General features: G+C 30.4%; 3 protein-coding genes across 3 annotated transcripts; 2 read left to right on the forward strand and 1 right to left on the reverse strand.

Annotated features, from left to right (window-relative positions):
• Nucleotides 1-473: 473 nt before the first annotated feature.
• Nucleotides 474-1,459, forward strand: LOC119606909 (brachyurin-like). The gene is made up of 2 exons (XM_037960571.1): nt 474-817; nt 871-1,459. Exons 1-2 carry the CDS (start codon nt 474-476, stop codon nt 1,457-1,459), a joined length of 933 nt encoding a protein of 310 aa, XP_037816499.1.
• Nucleotides 1,460-1,481: 22 nt separating this feature from the next.
• Nucleotides 1,482-7,255, reverse strand: LOC119606914 (DNA-directed RNA polymerase, mitochondrial). Its single transcript, XM_037960577.1, has 12 exons — nt 6,792-7,255; nt 6,583-6,702; nt 6,101-6,521; nt 5,889-6,032; nt 5,070-5,826; nt 4,744-5,006; nt 4,303-4,677; nt 4,096-4,237; nt 3,512-3,619; nt 3,212-3,442; nt 1,921-3,143; nt 1,482-1,860 (listed from the first exon to the last, which is right to left on the reverse strand). Exons 1-12 carry the CDS (start codon nt 7,084-7,086, stop codon nt 1,731-1,733), a joined length of 4,209 nt encoding a protein of 1,402 aa, XP_037816505.1. The 5' UTR covers nt 7,087-7,255; the 3' UTR covers nt 1,482-1,730.
• A 1,982-nt stretch (nt 7,256-9,237) lies between these two features.
• Nucleotides 9,238-20,475, forward strand: LOC119606915. The gene is made up of 5 exons (XM_037960578.1): nt 9,238-9,506; nt 13,363-13,545; nt 17,994-18,213; nt 18,829-19,423; nt 19,638-20,475. Exons 2-5 carry the CDS (start codon nt 13,466-13,468, stop codon nt 20,411-20,413), a joined length of 1,671 nt encoding a protein of 556 aa, XP_037816506.1. The 5' UTR covers nt 9,238-9,506; nt 13,363-13,465; the 3' UTR covers nt 20,414-20,475.
• Nucleotides 20,476-20,564: the final 89 nt, after the last annotated feature.

A 20,564-nucleotide genomic window follows, 5' to 3' on the forward strand; every position in this document is an offset into this window, starting at 1 on the left:
TAAAATTTATCGCAATTTTCCTATTGTGGACGGTGTTACTCGATATCGATCTGAATATCTACTATTTAGATTAATTACAATATCGAAATGTGTTTTCGATCATATATGCGGTATTTTGGAATATTCACTCCGAATATTCTGTAGAACAATGTTGATCACATCGAGTATAACATAACATTTTGGGAAAATATAAACTGATAGGAATTGACTAATATTTTGGAATACCTCCTAAAGGTTTAAGTATTTGAGAAATCATGTACAACTCACATAAATGCTGATAATAACAATCTATGTTTCTAAATGTAATCATAAGAACTTTAGTAGACTGTTGCATATAAGAAGATGATTTTTCACTTCAGAGGCAACAGTCGTGTTCATAATGTTTGTATGAGATTATATGTTGTCTCCAGCAGTCGTCAATTATGAAGTTAAACATTACAATTGTTGTTAGTTTTCTTAAACTAATACTAATAATGCTAACAATAGCTAAAGCTAATCGTAACCAAAAGACACAATCCTACGGTAACAATCGTTCTCAAAGAGGTCGAACTAGTGGGCGTAGAGGACCGTGGGAAGGATTTCCGAATTGGCCGGGTAGAGAGGAAGATTATATAGCCGATAATTGGAGGCGTAAATGTGCGAAATATGACATAGCCAGTTCAGTTAAAAGTTACATTACCGGAGGTATCAAAGCCGAGATGAATATGTTTCCCTATTTAGTGGGTCTACTAATGTACCAGCCACCGAGAGTATATCAATGTGGTGGAACTTTGATAACAGAACGTTATGTTTTAACAGCAGCTCATTGTTTGTACAGGTAAAGTAATATTAAAAAACGTAAAATGGAAGTAATAGCTTGTTTTTTTAAAGAACTATTGAGGCTCGGGTGTATTTAGGTTCGTATATATATGCCGATGCTGGAACTGCGGCTGCTGTATACAATGTCACTGCCCGTGATTTTATCATACATGAACGTTATGGTCTTCAGGGTTTTAATGATGATATAGCTTTGATAAATCTTCAAAAGCCGGTCACTTTAACGGATAAAATAAGGCTAATAACTTTAGCTCCCAGCTATATGACTCAAATCTATTTACAAGGTGAAATTGTGACAGCCGCTGGTTGGGGTCGTATTAGCGACAATAATACCAAATTAAATGTGGAACTTTATTATACGGATACTCGCGTCATAGGCTATGAAAAGTGTATGTGTTATTATTTGCCTGGATTGGTGAGTAGACGGGCACATATATGTGCCGACGGTACCGGAGGTCGTGGCAGTTGTGATGGTGATTCGGGTGGACCTTTGGTGTTTAGACACAAAGATATGGATTATCAAGTGGGAGTGACAGCTTTTGGTAGTGCGGGTGGTTGTGAAATTGGCTTTCCCACGGTATACTCTAGAATAACCAACTATTTGAGTTGGATTTCCCGGAAAACTGGTTTAAAGTTGCAATAAACGTACACAAGTGTTTTTAATGTTTGCAAATTTTTCCATATTTTTTTATTGTTTAATTTTTTTATAAATAAATTCTTACAAAGAACATTTTTTTCTCATAAAAATACTTAACCAATTAGTTTTATTTTTTTGTAATACAAAAAAAAATTATAGAAATTTTTAAAGGATCATGTATTGTTTCCAAATTTCTGTTGTATAATGCTTAGAAAAAACTAATAACAAAATACTAATTGTAATAGCCAATAAATAACTAACTAAAAATGTGTTCTGTTCAACTGAAAAAGTAAATGGAGTCAAGAACATTGCGTAAATCAAAGTCACCTTTTTGAGGCATTTGACAGAGCACACGATTTAAATGACGTTTCGAAAGATCTTCGGCGGAATCATCATGAGAAAAATCACTGTAAATGATAAAAATTATAAAAAAATAATTCATATATATTTGTATTAATATGCGTTACCTTTCTTTGAAACTGTATTTCTCCTTAAGGAACTGAGATAGATCTTCTAAAATAGCTTGAGAATGTAAGGCAACAAATTGTTCTCGACATATTTTATTTAGCTGCGGCACGGTGCAGGCATGTGTCCAGAAGCAATCGTGCACCGAAACGAAAGTTAAGCCCTCACGTTCACAGTGCAGCGAAGTCAACATCATGTGTGATGAATCCAGCGAGTGTATAAAATTTGGAGGGAAGGCATTTTTCTGTTTCATAACATTGGGTTTCTCATACATATCGGTAGCCATGGTTTCTGATACTCGTATATTTGTTCTTTGGGTATGTTTGAATTCCTGTCTATTGTAGGGTTGTACAACGGGCAAACCCAAAGGTGTTACCCATTCTACATTCTTACCACATACACCCGATATAAGGCGGGCACATTCCGTAAACCAATCTTGTATTTCACGGGTTGAGGTGAACATTTCACGCAAACTTTCAAATGTTTTGGTAGTCAAGTAGGTGGAGGCAGGCCATACCCAATCTTTGGGAAAATCATCAATGTCTTTTAGTTGTCTAGCAATTTGTAATCTAGCGCCATATCTGGTCACCCCATAAACAGTAGTCATTACAGTTTGTTTAATAACTTTACGCCGCACAAAACCATCCAGCGCCTGCGCTACATGAAGACCATTTTCAGCATCTTGTTTACGGGTCTTTTCAACCAGCGACGCCACAGCACTGTAAACATCTTGTGGTATGGGTGCTGGAGCTAAATTCACACTATGAGCACCAGCTTTGTCTCGGCCCAAAGCAGCATAATGCTGCAAACCATTGCAGGAGCCGTCTTGATGTATGGGAAAACGACTTAAATACTCTTCCGGATTGGGTGATCTATAGACTTTAGCGATTTCCATGCAACAAGCCAATGTCTGCCAAGGTTCATCGGATTTGGTCCACCATTTGCGACCATTAAGTGGATTATCTGCAGAGTCTAATATGTCTGGCATAGATTCTTCAGCATACAGCAGACGTTCTCTAACGGAGTCACGTTTCTTAAGACCAGTGAGATTAATACAATGTAATTTGAGCCAACTAAAACCGTCCACACCCAAAGGTTGAGGCTGATCGAAAATAAGCATAGAACGTGCCAGATCAGAACCTAAATGATTGAGATGAGGAGGTACGGGATAAACACGACCTCTGAAATCCATATTATGCGGCAGCCAGAAAACTTTATCGCGGTACTATTTGTGGGTTAAAGAAAAACATTTTATTACTACTTTAATCCGATTTCAAGCTTTTAACTACTTACATGATTTGCTAGAGACAGACGATATAAAGTATCACACCATAAACTGTACATTTCAGCTTGTTTACGTCTATGACCCATTTTTTCTTTGAATAATTTGGCCCGTTCTGCATTCGTCATTGTGGCATCTTTTTCAGGTATAGATGGTAGGGCTGGTAGAGAACTGGGTGGTTGTGGTACATCCAATTTATCATTGCCACCATTTTGGAAAACTTCGATTATTACGTCTAATATCTATGGAAAGAATAATTAAATAAAATTGTGTATTTTTGAAGATTTTTCTTTTTGAGATTTTTGACTCACATCTGTATTTACTCGCCAGGGTATGCTGGCCAATTGATTCAGAGAGTCTAGGGCAGGATAAATATTTTGTGAGGGTATGTTGTTAATACGTTCCCATTGTTGTATGGCCTGTAAAGGATTAAAAGTAACAAATTAAAAAAATAAGATTTTTTGTAATATTTTTTTTTCGGGGAAAAATAAAATAAATTAATTTTTGGGTGAAAATATTTCAGGTGAAAAATTTAGGAGAAATTTTTTTGGTGAAATAAATTTTGAGTGAAAAAAAAAAATTTCTTGAAAAAGTTTTATGTGAAAATTTAGGTTAAAAAATACATTTTTTGGTGCATTTTTTTTGGGGATTTTATTTTGTGAATATAAGTTTTAGGAAAAAAATTGGGTGAAATTTTTGGTGAAAAATTAAAATTTTGTAGTGAAAAAACGTTTTGAGTAAAAATATTTTTGATGAAAAAAATTGGGATGAAAATTTTTTTGGTGAATTTTTTTGTGGAAAAGATGTTTGGAAAAATATTGGGAAAAAAATGTTTGGTAAAAAAAATTAAGTGAAATTTTTTGATAAAATGAAATTTTTTAGTATGGAAACTTACTTGGTGTGGTAGACGAATTAAGTCAGATTTATTTAATAGATAACCACCATTATGAGGAGTACTCCAGGGTTGTGGCGGACAAAGCATAGGTACAAGATTCGAATCAAATGTTAACGTTTGTTGGCGTGAAGCTCGTAATAATCTAAAAAAGAAAATAAAACAAAAGTTAAATATAGCGAATATCTCTAATCATATAAACTCTCTTACCTGGCCAATACCGGATGTGGTTTGACTTCTTCCTTAACCAATCTACCCTGATTACGGAATAAAGTATAGAAGGCTGGTAGTAAATTTTGTTGTTTTGTCTTTTGTTTTTGGCGCATAACAAAAGCATCAATTTTAATGTCACGCATTAATATGTTATAGAGAAAACGACCGACCCCCGTCAAAACATTCGAAGGCCAAGCTACTTCTCTTATATCCATACTAGGACCTGATATGCGTTCTTTATGCACCAAGCGCTGCCAAATTTGTCGAGTATTATCACTGGTATTACCATGATCCCAGACATCGCAGTAAGCACTATAAATATCACCTATTTTATCTAAGGTTCCATTTTTCTTTTTCTGTTCAATTTGGTAACTAAAAAAGAAATTAAAACAATTATTTAATGTACACACTTCTTTTTGCACCAAGACAATTACTTACCGCTGCTGCACTTTTTGTCCCAACTCTTTGTATAATTGACCAACAGTAGGACTAAAGGTTTCAGAACCCTCGGCCAGTTTATAGATTTCTTTTATTAAAATATCAGCATATTCCGAAGAATCCAATGTCTTTAAGTAGGTATAGTAATTCATATAACCCTGGGGTTTATAGCGTACTTGTGCCTTTAACGTATTTAAATCTCTAACAATGGCATTGCCAATTTGGGAACGCCATAAAGTTTCTAAATCTTTAAGTTTTTCACGCTACAAAAATAAAATAAACAACATTAATTACTTAAATTTGTAGGACAATACATTTCTACTTACACAATGTTCAGCATTAGAAAATTCTTTGGATTTTTCAATGGACTTTATGGTTATACAACCATCCAATTCTATTTTCAATTGTTCTCTAGCCATTTCCTCCAATTGTTGTTTATTATAGCCCAGCTTGGAATTCATAATCTCAGAACCATCAATGGTATTTGAGGTTTTGCCATCAAATAATTTCTCATCAGCAGGTAAAACTTTTTCATTTAAATTGTTGAGTAGGGGATTATTGTATTCCAAAACAGGAGGTGTATAAACCGGTTCAAATTCAGGTAGTACTCTTTGTATGGCATCTAAAGCAATGTCTCGTTGATCAGCTATAAATTTCGATTTATCCATAATTTGATTTAGTGTCAAACCCATATCTTCAGCTTTTTTAATATACATTTTTATTTTCTCTGTATTATCCGGTGACATTTCCAGACGACCCAAACACTCAAAGATGGCAGCAAATGTTTGTTCATTAAATTTCAAGCCATCTTCTTCGATTAAATTGAATATATCACGAAAACGTTCAAATGATCCCTTTTCAGCGTAGCCATGCAGCAAAATATTGTACAAATCTATGGTGATTAAATTATTTGTAGCACTATGTTTTTGGGCTCTTTGGCGATAAGTTAGCAGAGTTGAGAGACCACGATTTTGTAAACCCACCGAAACACAAACATTTAAATACGTAGTGAGATTAAGGCGTAAGGCTCTTTCTTTGGCTAAGCGTTCTTGCAGTTCATTATGATGGACTTTCGATTTAAATCTGAAATGTAAACGCCATTAAGCGAAAATAAATTTAAGAGTTTTATGGGATTTATTAAATACCTGGGTTTAGATTTTTCTGTAACCGTAGCTATTTTTTGTTGACTTTTTATAACAGGTCCATCTATAATATCGGGAGATACATAAGGTTCAGGCGAGTCTAAAGGATCGATATCTTCTTCTAAGGCAAGCTTTGATGCACTCATACTAAAAGCAAAAGTTAAAGCAAAATATTATTTTTGAAACTGTATTTTCGAAAATATCAATTAACTTACCTGTAGGCATCATTTTCAATATGATCATGCTCCAGACTCTCAATAATATCGCGAAAATTGTGAAAACTTTTAATAATTTGTTGAATTTGTTCGGGATTATTGAGTATTTGCTGCGATTTCATTTCCTCATCTTTGCCAAAGAAAATCATGGGTTTATCATCATAACTGCCAGCTTCCAAAAGACTGCTGTCCAAAGCTTCCATATTAATCTTTTGATACTCAACGGGTTGTAGCAATGTTGGAGCTGGTTTTACCACAGTTTTACTCGATTTCTCTGATGTTGTTTTGGGTTTTGCTTTTAGTTTTTTGTTAGCTATTTTCTTTAGAATTTCCTGTTGAGTTTTGATAATGAAATCCTGTAGCTTTTTGGCCTTTAAACGTTTAACACGAGATTTACGTTCATTGGCGGCAGTATCAGTTACTACAACAACAACAAAATTTTAAATAATTATTTTACACTAACAAATATACAACAAACTAACCTTCTAAATGTTCCACATATTTAGAGTAGCGAGGTTTCCGGAATTTTTTCTTCTTTTTCACTTCGGCCGCCTCAACATTTGTTGGAGTTGTGGATTGTAAACGGACAGTTGGAATTAAGGCTGCGGCAGCATTTAATTAACAAATTAAATAATTATCACGTCATTTCTTATGAAAACATCTATTTTTATATAGTATAACACAAACTCACCTCTACTTGTTGTAGTTGTAACATTCTCAATAATTCCTTGGCATTGAACTACAGGTTTCTTTAAATGGAAATTTTGCATGTTTTGCTGCAGATGACAATAAACGGCTTTCTGGTGATCATTGTTTATGGTTTGATATCTAGCCGGTTGCAATAGAAATGCATTTGCTTCAGGTCTACCAACAATTCCACCACCACTACCAATATCTTTGAGACCCACCACATGTTTTTTATGTCCATACACAGCTAAACGACAATTTTCTATGGCCACACGATTGATCGTTAATAAACGATACATTTTTCCTTTAACTTATTAACAAATTCATCAATTTACACTTAATTTTTATCGTTTTTTGTTTATTTTTATTTAGTTAATTCACTTTATTCGCTTGCATAACCGTTAAATTGTAGCGCAGAATATCCAAAAACTTCAAGAAAAACATTGCGCAGTTTGACAATCACATGGCAATAACAATCCCGAAGTTGGTTGTAGTTGTCAGTGCAGAGTGTTTAATGTGGCAATACTATTTAGTAGATTGCTGATATGATGTGGCAATGTTTTTAGTGTTAATAAGCAGTTAGTTTTAAAAAGGGTATTTAAATAAATCATGGATTCCTTGAGTATATTTTAGTATTAAATAATTTATTAAACATTCCTTTATTGTTTTATTTTTTAGGTTATGAAGTTTTTTTAGGTTATAGGCTAGTCAATAGACTAGTTTATAAACTAGTCCATAGGCATGACAATATACTAGTCTATAGACTAGTATACAGACTATATAATAGATTAGTATAGAATCAATTGTATGCATATATTAGTCAATAAACTATTCAGTCAATAGACTGGAATATACATATATTAGACAATACACTAGACCATATAATAGACAATAGGCTAGCCAATATACTAGTCCAATAACTAGGAAATAGACTACTCCACAGAATAGTCAGTACGCTAGACCACGGACTAGTCTATAGAATCTACAATAGAATAGTATAACTAAAGTCTAGTCTATAGACTAAAAAATATACTATTTAATAGAATAACTTGACAATAGACAAGTTTACAGGCTAATCTACAGGCTAGATAATAGACTAGTCTAAAGGCTAGACATTAGACTAGTATATAGGCAATAATTGAAAATACATGAATTTAATAAGACTTTGTTTAGATCTTTAATCAGAAATTTGTCTTCTAAATAGAAAAACTGTGGGTCCATAACTATAAATATACATACATATGTACATATGTATTTAGTTCTAAAACTTTTTTTAACTAATAAGCCGATTTTAAATTCTATGGAAAATATTTTTATTATTCTCATATTTCCTTCAATTTTAAAACAATTAATTAATATTATTTTTTATTGTTCTTTTTGTGTTTAATGTAGCTTCCCTCAAGAATGCTCTACGAATTACATAGATACATATGTAAGTACATTTTCCTAGTAAAATATATAAAAACCATTTTACCTAATCACTTATGTACAAGTAGTTTTTTTAATGGCTTTAAGACATGCATATGTTTAATATGATGGCAATTAATCATTTCTATTCATTTTTTTTATTTTTCAATTTTATTTTCCATTAAATGAACATATCCGTAAATGCATATTGTTAATAGAATGAAATTACTTATTTAATTCAAATAATAATGGTGTCTCACATTTAGAACATGTGTAACTAGAAGCGCTACTTCAATTGGGTAGTTTGGAGTTGTTGTAAAAAAGAAAATGGGAAGTAAATGTATTTTCACACTTGAAATTTTATTGAAATTTTTTTAATGAGTTTTTTTTCTCAAACGATTAAAATTAAAGGAAATAAATGTTAATTATAACATAAACAATCAATTAAGATATTTAGGCATGTCACAGTTTGCTATTAAAACGTTTAAAATTTTGGGCTTGAATTTCTAATCAATTTCTATTTTTTCTCTAATTTTCATATTGAAAACTTTTTAACACAAAAACCTCTCTCTTTACCGGCAGAGAGAATAACGATCCTCTATAAGGATAAACGTCTGAAATACTAATTAATTAAGATTTGAGTTTGTAAATAAAAAAAATTACATTTGTATACAAATATTATTTATAGAACTTTAATTGCGCATTTCTACTCTGATCTCTATGAATTTTCTTTCTCTTCGAAATTATAAAACGATCACTAAATACTCCCACACTATTTCTGACATAAAAATAAAACTGCATTTCTTCATTCATTGTTCTTAATTTCTTTTTGAAAAATCTAATGATAATGCCGGCTAAAGATATGCCCGAATACATGAATGCATCCATATACTCTTGCTTAAGAGCAAGATCAATTTTATTATTAATTACTCTTCTGCTCTTGCTCGAATACACGAAGGGACACACATTACAATATTTTACTCCAGCCACGAGTAGACAGTCAACCAACAAAAAGATCTTTTAAAAAGCAAAGACATTTCTGAATGAACTTTATTCGTATTCTAGATCTGGTGGCGTTCAGTTATTGTTGATAAGAAAACGGGCGAAAAAGTGGAAATAAATTTAAGAAACGTTTAAAAAACCAAAAACAAATTAAGAAAGATTTAAAAATACACATAAATAAGGAAAAAATAAAATACTTTTTTGGAAAAAAAAAAAAAATAATTAGAAGAAATATTATAAGAAATCTTTTAAAAAACACAAACAAAGTAACAAGTGCTACATATAATTTATTTAAAAAAAAATATTTGTTGTAAGTATTAAATAATAGAAAATTCTTATTAAAAAGTTATCGCTTTATAGTCGGACGTATTTGATAATTGTAAATCTCATTTAGCTTTTGATTCCACTACGAATTTATTTGTTTTTTTTTTCGCAAAATAAAAAAAATGTTTTTTGTTTTATTTTGTTTAACTATTGCTTTGATGAAAATACATCATCATTTATCAACCTTTTGACCTATTTCTATTATATATTTAAATCCATATTCTAAAATCATTGATAAGTTTTTTTTTCATTTTTTCTAAATCAGGTTAGTGTTACTGTTTTAGAATTGTTTCAGAATTGTTATGGAATTTATAGATTTTCATATAATTTATAAAATAAAAATATAAATACTTAATTGATAAAAGTTTGTTTAAGTTTAGAATTGATATTATAAAATATACTTAATATTGCAAAAATATTTGTTTTGTTTAAAATTCCATGAAATATACTATATGTTATTTATAAATTGTCACATTTTTTCAATTCATAAGAGTGATTATATACATACATACATATGTATGTATATAAAAAATATTTAAATAGATTAAAATTTTAAGAGTGTATTGAAATTTTGCTATTTGAAAGAAAATTTGAATTAACAAGTGCAATATTTTTTAATATCCTTATTCGAATGATTGATATTTATCACTGTGAAAAATTTATGTCAGATTTATGTGAGAAGAAGTTCAAAATACCTTTTAATTAAAACACTGAATTATATTCTTTGCTCTGAGTTTTCACTTTCATATCTGACAACTAAATTTGAGCAAATCTTAAACTATTTTAACTTTGATATAATTTATAACATTTGTATTTAGAAACACGTATAAAACGAAGTATTTAGAAATGCAAAAAAAATAAATATTAAAGTTTTTGGAAAAGTTTTCAAGATTTGAATTTTTGTATTCAAAATTTTCTTTTGCACATTTTTAAATTTGTGCAAAAAAGTTTGATGTCAATATTAAGATCGATTTTCTATCAAGCAGCTTCTCCAAATCAAAGGAATAAAGGTCAGATAGGTACTCCAATTAAAAGACTTTTTTGATCTATAAGCGAATGTTTTATATCTACACAGGATCACAGATTATAATTGATTCACCATCGTGAGAAAGTTTGTGATTTCTACAATATCATTCCCGACTTTATAAAGTATGTGTATATATATGTAAATATATTCCGACCCCTTATAGGGAGCGGAGTCAATTTAGCTATCTGTGTGTCGGTATAGGTATGTTGAAATCAGTTTTCATAAGACCCCATATAACTGCGAGATCAGAATCATTTACAATTCTATCAGACATACTTTCGAGAAGTTTTCTATTTAAAATCAGCAAATTCGGTCCATAAATTACGGAGATATGAGCAAAATTCCTAAAAAACTCAGAACACATTAAAAACTTCCCATTTCAACCATCCCAAGATCCTTGTAAATAATCGATCCACTATTGATGTAGTGCAATGTAATGTTAAAGTGAAGAAATTTCACAACAACGATGATTTTATAAAGTTGTCGGACCATAAATTTCTTATGTTGCTAATTTTGGATTAATAACCAGAGAATGATATTAAATAATGAAGTTTCGAAACTATCACTATAGACTTGACAAGTCTATAAACTAGACTAGTCTATAGACTAGACTATAAACTTGACTATAGACTAAATTATTGATTAATCTATAGACTAGTCTATAGAGTAGACTATAGACTTTGACTATAGACTAGTATATAGACTCGACTATAGACTAGACTATAGAGTAGTCTATAGATTAGTCTATAGATTAGACTATATAGTCTAGTCTAGACTAGATTCTAGACTAGACTATAGACTAGTCTATAGACTAAGCTATAGACTTGACTATAGAGGAGACTGTAGACTTGACTATAGAGGAGACTATAGACTTGACTATAGACTAGTCTATAGACTAGACTATAGGCTAGACTATAGACTTGAATATAGGCTGGTCTATAGACTTAACTATAGGCTGGTCTATAGACTTAACTATAGGCTGGTCTATAGACTAGATTATAGACTTGACTATTGACTAGTCTATTGACTAGACTATAGACTAGACTATAGACATGATTATAGACTAGTCTATATACTTGACTATAAAATTTACTATAGACTAGTATAAAGACTCGACTATAGACTTGACTATGGCGTAGTCTATAGATAACCCCCTTATTCACAAACAAAATTTTTATTTTAAAAAAAGTTTATAAATTGGATTTTGTATGGAAATTTTGTTTTATAAACCTTTTATAAAATAAAAATGTTGTTTGTGAATAAGGGGGATAGTCTATAGATTAGACTATAGACTTGACTATAGACTAGTCTTTCGACAAGACTATAGACCAGTCTATATATTAGACTAAAGTCTATAGACTAGTCTATTGACTAGATTATAGACAAATCTATAGACTAGAATATAGACTAGACTATAGGCTTGACTATAGACTAGTCTATAGACTAGACTATAGACTAGTCTATAGACTAAGCTATAGACTTGACTATAGACTAGACTATAGACTTGACAATAGACTAGACTATAGACTTGACTATAGACTAGTCTATAGACTTAACTATAGGCTGGTCTATAGACTAGACTATAGACTTGACTAGTGACTAGTCTATTGACTAGACTATAGACATGACTATTGACTAGTCTATGGACTAGACTATAGACTAGTCTATAGTCTAGTCTATAGACTATTATACTACTTATCAAAAGTTTATAGGATAGAAAAAGTAGCGAAAATGTCAAAAAAGTACTGAATTTTTCATGCCTGTTGCTAATAATAATGTCTACTATCCATTACTTGATTATAATTGCATAAACCATCAAAAATGTTCACTTTTATTTAATATTTTTGTCACTTCCTTGCAGAAGGATTAGTCCTGCCACAGAAATTTCCATTCTTATCGAATGCGGAATGATTTTTTTATTATTACAACTACGGAATTGAATTAGGAATGCGTGACAGGGGTGAATATTTTATCCATAAGCGCGAGATTCTTAATTATTACAATTAATATTTAAACATTTTCAATATTTCTTTGTTAAATTTGGCAAACAATTAGTGTGAGAAAATTTAAAATAAACATTATTATTAAAATAAAATATTTATTACCGCTTTTTATTATAAATAATATTCCAGAACCAGAAATAAACATGCAATTCCTGTATACAAATAAATAAATATTATAAAATATTTATAAAAATTCACTGCCAGTTATTATATAAATATTTATATTAATTTAATAATAATAATATTTCTTTGTTGAAGATAGCAGCCATATGCAAGAGTTATCATACGTAAGATTTAAATTATTACATTATATTTTAATAATTTTTATAAAACAATAAATTATAACAATTTAAAATAAACAATGCCAATGATTGGAAAAAGAAGGCACAAACCACACACACACATACACACAAAGGCATAAATTAAATTTAAAACGAACTGGGTCGATATTTTAAAAAAATGCAATTTTCAAAAATTCAAAAAAGTTTATTTCTTCTTTCTACTACATAATGTATGAATTAATTTTCTACATACAAATGTTTAGTTATTTAAAAATGTTTATGTCATGTGCTGCTGCTCTACATAAATAAATTTATTTACAATTTTCTATTTTTTAGAAATAAAATTTTTGGATAATCACACAAGCACACAAATAAAATCGCAATAAATGCATTTTTATTTTTATTTTTTTTTTTTTATAATTTAAAATGCTTGAGTTTAAGTTAGTCGTCTATTAAAAAAATCAATCAATTGCAATTTTACATAATTTTTATAAATGTTTTATAATTGTACTTTTTTTGTTCTTCCTTCAGTAACGCATAATTGATGACGAATTGACTAGAACGAAGGAAAACATCATCATATTTCAAAAACATCATCTAATTTCAATTGCAGACATTACGCCCTCTTTCAACAATGAAGCAACCAATTATTCGAATATTATTTTTAACCCTAATTGGTCTCAGTTTAGTGGAATTAACACCAGCTCAAGTCACGTAAGTAGCATTAAAAAGCAAATAATACTATTTATAATTAGTAGACATAGTTATAATCTTTAAGCATATTAACAAAGAACTTTGAAAGAACCCTTTCTATAACTCTGAACAAGTTTCAAATTAGATCAAGTCCATAAATATTTTTTTTCAAATAATTTATAATATTCAATATCAATTAAATAAAAAAGATTGTTGTAAAAATTTATTTAAATATTGAAATTTATGACAGTTTAGTTAAAATCATAGATTGAATGTTTATTTTAATTGAAATAGTTCATTAATTAAAATTAAAACTGCATAAACAAAGTTAAGTTCAGTGACTTTAATTTGTGCATTAGTTTTTCCCATCCTTTCATTCACAAGCAGCTGTAAGTAATATTAAGGAGTGAGCACAAAATAATGCTGCACAGATCGTTTAAATAAAGTGGAATTGATGGTTTTTTATTAATCCTCTTGGTTCTATGGTTGATTACAAAGCTTCTTCAACTGGAACAGAAATAGAACAGAACTTGAACAGAACTAGAACAGGAACTGAACAGAACTAGAACTGAACTAGAACTGAAATAGAACTGAACTAGAACTGAACTAGAACTGAACTAGAACTGAACTAGAACGAACTAGAACTGAACTAGAACTGAACTAGAACTGAACTAGAACTGAACTAGACAGAACTAGAACTGAACTAGACGAACTAGACTGAACTAGAACTGAACTCGAACTGAACTAGAACTGAACTAGACGACTACTGCACTAGAAACTGAAACTAGAACTGAACTAGAACTGACACTAGAACTGAACTAGAACTGAACTAGAACTGAACTAGAACTGAACTAGAACTGAACTAGAACTGAACTAGAACTGAACTAGAAACTGAACTAGAACTGAACTAGAACTGAACTAGAACTGAACTAGAACTGAACTAGAACTGAACTAGAACTGAACTAGAACTGAACTAGAACTGAACTAGAACTGAACTAGAACTGAACTAGAACTGAACTAGAACTGAACTAGAACTGAACTAGAACTGAACTAGAACTGAACTAGAACTGAACTAGAACTGAACTAGAACTGAACTAGAACTGAACTAGAACTGAACTAGAACTGAACTAGAACTGAACTAGAACTGAACTAGAACTGAACTAGAACTGAACTAGAACTGAACTAGAACTGAACTAGAACTGAACTAGAACTGAACTAGAACTGAACTAGAACTGAACTAGAACTGAACTAGAACTGAACTATTGAACTAGAACTGAACTAGAACAGAACTAGAACTGAACTAGAATAGAACTAGAACAGAACTAGAACTGAACTAGAACTGAACTAGAACTGAACTAGAACAGAACTAGAACTGAACTAGAACAGAACTAGAACAGAACTAGAACAGAACTAGAACAGAACTAGAACTGAACTAGAACAGAACTAGAACAGAACTAGAACAGAACTAGAATAGAACTAGAATAGAACTAGAACAGAACTAGAACAGAACTAGAACAGAACTAGAACAGAACTAGAACAGAACTAGAACAGAACTAGAACAGAACTAGAACAGAACTAGAACAGAACTAGAACAGAACTAGAACAGAACTAGAACAGAACTAGAACAGAACTAGAACAGAACTAGAACAGAACTAGAACAGAACTAGAACAGAACTAGAACAGAACTAGAACAGAACTAGAACAGAACTAGAACAGAACTAGAACAGAACTAGAACAAAACTAGAACAAAACTAGAACAGAACTAGAACAGAACTAGAACAGAACTAGAACAGAACTAGAACAGAACTAGAACAGAACTAGAACAGAATTAGAACAGAAGTAGAACAGAAGTAGAACAGAACTAGAACAGAACTAGAACAGAACTAGAACAGAACTAAAACAGAACTAAAACAGAACTAAAACAGAACTAAAACAGAACTAGAACAGAACTAGAACAGAACTAGAATAGAACTAGAACAGAACTAGAACAGAACTAGAACAGAACTAGAACAGAACTAGAACAGAACTAGAACAGAACTAGAACAGAACTAGAACAGAACTAGAACAGAACTAGAACAGAACTAGAACAGAACTAGAACAGAACTAGAACAGAACTAGAACAGAACTAGAACAGAACTAGAACAGAACTAGAACAGAACTAGAACAGAACTAGAACAGAACTAGAACAGAACTAGAACAGAACTAGAACAGAACTAGAACAGAACTAGAACAGAACTAGAACAGAACTAGAACAGAACTAGAACAGAACTAGAACAGAACTAGAACAGAACTAGAACAGAACTAGAACAGAACTAGAACAGAACTAGAACAGAACTAGAACAGAACTAGAACAGAACTAGAACAGAACTAGAACAGAACTAGAACAGAACTAGAACAGAAAGAACAGAACTAGAACAGAACTAGAACAGAACTAGAACAGAACTAACAGAACTAGAACAGAACTAGAACAGAACTAGAACAGAACTAGAACAGAACTAGAACAGAACTAGAACAGATCTTGAACAGAACTAGAACAGGACTGGACAAAAGCTTCTTCAGATTTCGAACAATATTGTAAAAACAAATCAAATCAATTTCTTTCGATAATTTTAACAATATTTCAAGTTTTTACTAGTTTTAGATACGGAAATGATTCTATTTGATAGATGACTATGTTTTGATCTGCAAAACGTTGATTAATTTCACAAGAAATAGCTAAATTAAACCGTAGCTAAAGAAGTTAAAATAAAATCGATTGGAATATTAACTAGGAAATTGAAAGAATTTCAATCCGAAATTTAGGAACTTTCAAAAGTATATATCTTAACTTAATAATTCAACTAATTTAATAACCAATTTATTTCGTTCGCACTCCTTTATCCAACAATAATACACGCATTTAAAAGAAGTCAATGCCATCATAAGTAGAATAAATTAATTCAAATATTTTTCAAATTTCCCATTCGTTTACTCCTCTTATGTAGGCAATTATTAGGGTAACAACTATTTAAATTGAAGTATTTATAATAGATTTGTCGGTTTTCCTTTTCAAGATCTTTTATGAATAATCAATTTTATTTCAAATATTTAAATTAATAGCATTCATAGATTTACAATACATAAACATTTCAAATAAAGTTTAACTATGGTTTGAACCATAGCAGAAATAAATAAAACTATTGATTTTAATAAACTTCTTTCTTCTACAATTGATTCTTTTCTCTGCAAATTTTGTACTTAAGGCAACATTCAATGAAAGAGTGGCTGGCAATGCAACACACAAGTACAAATGGTGTGTGGTGCCTTCGTTATACTACATATCAAGTGGCACATTCATTCATTACATCATAGCGCCGCCTTGTTCATTTTTTTTCTCTTTTTTTCTACTTCTAATAATGATGCAAAGGGCATGAACAAGATCAACAGACGCACAGAAATTATAGTAATAAAAAAAATATGAATAACTTCTAGAGTCACAGACTACATAGATCCAAACAAATTGATAGATAGATGATGGTCTTTGTTATAGAACAAAAAAATATATATTGGGGGAGAGAATTGACAAAGACAAACAAATGATTTTAAGTAGATTTTCATGTTAAATTTTTTTTGTGCGGAAATAAGTTCTCCTCTTTCTTCTGACATTTTTTTCTTTTCAGTTTACAATAATTTATCAAACTTGAAATGGGAATATTAGTTTTTATTATCGAACTTATATTTTCCCTTTTGTTTTGAGTAAATAATAATAATCCATCATGTTACTTAATGCATTTCGAAAAATAGGGGGTCAACTTTCTAAAGATTTTTTTATATTTTGTTTTTAAAAATAAACCATTTAAAATGCAGTCTAATTCCTAGAAACATTTTTCCATTTTTTTTAATAACTTAAGAGGAGCAGGCATACAATATTTAGTTTTTTTTATAATGTTGAGGGTTCTATCATGTTTGTGTCATTTTTGTATTTATTTTTAGAAAATATTGTACAAATTTATATTGTACTTGTGCATTGGATGTTGTTGATGATGACAACGTTGTTGCACTATGGTGGCATCCATGCCACTTTAACGGAGTGTTGACATGCAAATTAATGTAGAGTCATTAAGAAACAAGTTACTATGAGTCTACATATGAATTTTTATAAAGTGGATATTTAGAAAATATACAAAAAATCTTAAATTATGAAAATGATTTTGAAATAATGTTTGAATGATATTCATTTCGAAAATTGCTTTATCGGATTTAACAGATTAAGGCAAGTTTTCTAGAGAGTGCTTTTTATTGAATTAAATAATTTTCAAAGCGTTTTGATGAATTTGTGAAAAAAATCATTAAAGGAATCAATTTTAATATTACTATAATAAAATATTAAAAAAATATATAATAAAGTTCGCGGTACCTTTAGGATCTTAGAAATTGTTTATTTTTAATCTTTTTTTTTAACATTTTCTTTCTCTTTCCATTTTATTTAGTCTCGCTGATATCCGCGGCACTCTACAATCTCTAATTTATTCTTACAATCAGTTGGATAATAAATTAGAACGACATGAACATCGTGAAAGGGCCTTGGGTGAATTATTAAAAAAAGGAATGATGGCCTTGCAAAAGGGTCAAAAGAATTTGGAACCTATAAATGGTATATTCTCGCGTTTGGATGAGCGCGTCAGTCAAATAGAAACAATGTTAATAGCGGTAAATATTAAGTTAATTTTAAGAAATTTCCCCATTCTGCATTTTGATTAGGTTTACGCGTTCAGTTACATAACGATCAAAAAACGATATTATAACATATATAAAACGGAATTGTAAGAAAAAGAAGAAGCAGTTGTTATTTTAGTGACGGAGCGAGCGTCGAATCGAAATGCAGAATATCAAAGTTGCGAAGAAAATTTCATTTCGAATTGAAATTTAGAATAGGGATGAATATAAAAACAAGGACCTAATTACCAGTTAGTAGGATTTTTAGTAAATATTGATTTTTTTTAGTAAAAATTAAAATTTATAGAAAAAATTTAATTTTTGGTGAATAAATAGATTTTTAGTAAAATAGTTTTTAGTCAAAAATTAAATTTTATTGAAGAATTGAGTTTTTAGTTAAAATTTTAACTTTTAGTAAAAATTATACTTTTAAGTAAAAAAAAATATAAAATATTTCAGTGAAAAATTAAGCTAAAATCCAAATTTTAGTAAAAAACAAAATCTATTCTCAGTAAAAAAAAAATCGTTTCAAATATCCATCATTATGCTGTAAACCGATTCTTAACTAAAATTTTTCAAATTCACCTTCCTTTTCATTCCCACCTTTAGCAAGAAGAAAAGTATAACATACAAACCGAAAAACTGGGAGAAGTTTTAGAACGTATCTTCAAATGGATGCAAGAGAATGATGAATGCTATAAACGACCACCAGTAACACCAGGTGCTGCCTTAGTGGCAGCCATCAAACCAGCAGAGCCCGCCATACCACCATCGTTTGTCAAGGATCAAGAGGAAATTAATAAAAAACTTATAAACCACATGACAACGTTAACGCAAAATGTTGACAAACTATTAGACGTTTCAAACAATATGCTCGAGCACACAGAAGTGGCCTTCAAAACAAGTCCTGTTACCCAAGAAAAACTATCGAAGATAGAGGATCATTTAGTTAGTTACAGTATGACTACACCAGCACCACCCCCACCAGCACCAGTTATAGTACAAGCCAATAATACGGTATTCGAAAATAAGGTTATTAAAATGTTCGAAGATGTTAACACCGGTTTGGCTCAACTTAAGGAAACGCCTGCTCCAGAAATGGGTCTTTTAATGGCTGACAAAGAGTTTATACAAAGTTTAAATAATGAAACACTTAATGCTTTGGAAAATGTTAAAGCTAAAATATTAGAAGCCTCAGAAGAGGGTAAGTAGTAATTGTAGTTGTAATGTATTATTTAATCTCTATTAAATTCTTATCTCTTAAAAATGTTTATTAAAATTGAATACTAATTATTTTTACCTTGAGTAGTGAAATTAACAAGTGATTTGTAATGAATGTCATATTTAGAGATTATTTTATAAGTCAATAATGATCTGAGTCTTAATTTTAATTTTGTTTTTTTTTATGCCGTTTACAGCTGTTACAAAAACTTCCACTGCAGTTGAAACTCACGGCAAGAATTTGGCTTCAAACATAGAAACTGTACAAAAGAATGTGGTGGACTCTGCTGAAATCTTGGATAGATTCTATACTGAAATGAATAATAGTTATACTAAATTCAATGAAGGTCTGGAAATCTTTAGTAAATTCAACAATATTCTCATGACTAATTCCGAATATGTATTGGATACACAACGTAAGGTTGAATTCGGTACTGTGCAAATTGTACAGAAAATAAGCGACAATTTGGAAAAACAAAAAGATGAATTATTCGAAATAATGAAAGAACGTTTTGACAATGTCGACGAAATGATGATGACCAATCAAATTGAAACTATGCAGAATTTCTCTTCTATAATTGAAGCGGAAATCACACAAGTATGGCATCAAATCTCTATAATGCATGAAGAACTAAGTGATACCAAGGATCTGCTAAAGTCGGTGGATGCACGCAATGAATTGGCTGTCAATAGTACTTTTGATAGCGTCAATATAATGGGTCTTAAAGTGACAGACATTAAAGATCGTATGCTAGATATGGATTCAAATTTAAATTATCTTTTGGGTAAATTATCGATAATTTCACAAGAATTTAATAACATTAAGAAAGGCCTGGGTGAATCTCTAGAGGAACTGCATAAAACATTCGAAGAAATTCAAAATAAAATGCCACAAATATCTGCCGAACAACCAAATTTGGGAAAATATGAAACGGAATTGAAATTGTTATCGAAACGTAATATTTTAACTTAAATTCCTTATGAAATGTTAACATTTAATTTATAAATATATTAAAATTTAAATGAATACAAACAGATGCGCCCCTGGGCATATGTAGTGTAGTGTTATTCGTAGTTTAAAAAAAAGAACGGCAAAATTAAGTAACAAATATTCTTAATAGGTT

The sequence above is a fragment of the Lucilia sericata genome, unplaced genomic scaffold (genome assembly GCF_015586225.1).
Source record: "Lucilia sericata isolate MDLA Ls3-8-SP2 unplaced genomic scaffold, ASM1558622v1 Contig000634F_arrow, whole genome shotgun sequence".
Classification (NCBI taxonomy): Eukaryota; Metazoa; Arthropoda; class Insecta; order Diptera; family Calliphoridae; genus Lucilia; species Lucilia sericata.

Coding starts and splice junctions, on each gene's coding strand:
- LOC119606909 (XM_037960571.1), top strand. CDS start 474: ATGCTAACAATAGCTAAAGCTAATCGTAACCAAAAGACACAATCCTAC. Junction 818..870: donor GCAGCTCATTGTTTGTACAG/GTAAAGTAATAT, acceptor GTTTTTTTAAAG/AACTATTGAGGCTCGGGTGT.
- LOC119606914 (XM_037960577.1), bottom strand. CDS start 7,086: ATGTATCGTTTATTAACGATCAATCGTGTGGCCATAGAAAATTGTCGT. Junction 6,033..6,100: donor ATTGAAAATGATGCCTACAG/GTAAGTTAATTG, acceptor TTTTGCTTTTAG/TATGAGTGCATCAAAGCTTG. Junction 4,238..4,302: donor CCACATCCGGTATTGGCCAG/GTAAGAGAGTTT, acceptor TTTCTTTTTTAG/ATTATTACGAGCTTCACGCC.
- LOC119606915 (XM_037960578.1), top strand. CDS start 13,466: ATGAAGCAACCAATTATTCGAATATTATTTTTAACCCTAATTGGTCTC. Junction 13,546..17,993: donor TTAACACCAGCTCAAGTCAC/GTAAGTAGCATT, acceptor CATTTTATTTAG/TCTCGCTGATATCCGCGGCA. Junction 18,214..18,828: donor TAGAAACAATGTTAATAGCG/GTAAATATTAAG, acceptor TCCCACCTTTAG/CAAGAAGAAAAGTATAACAT.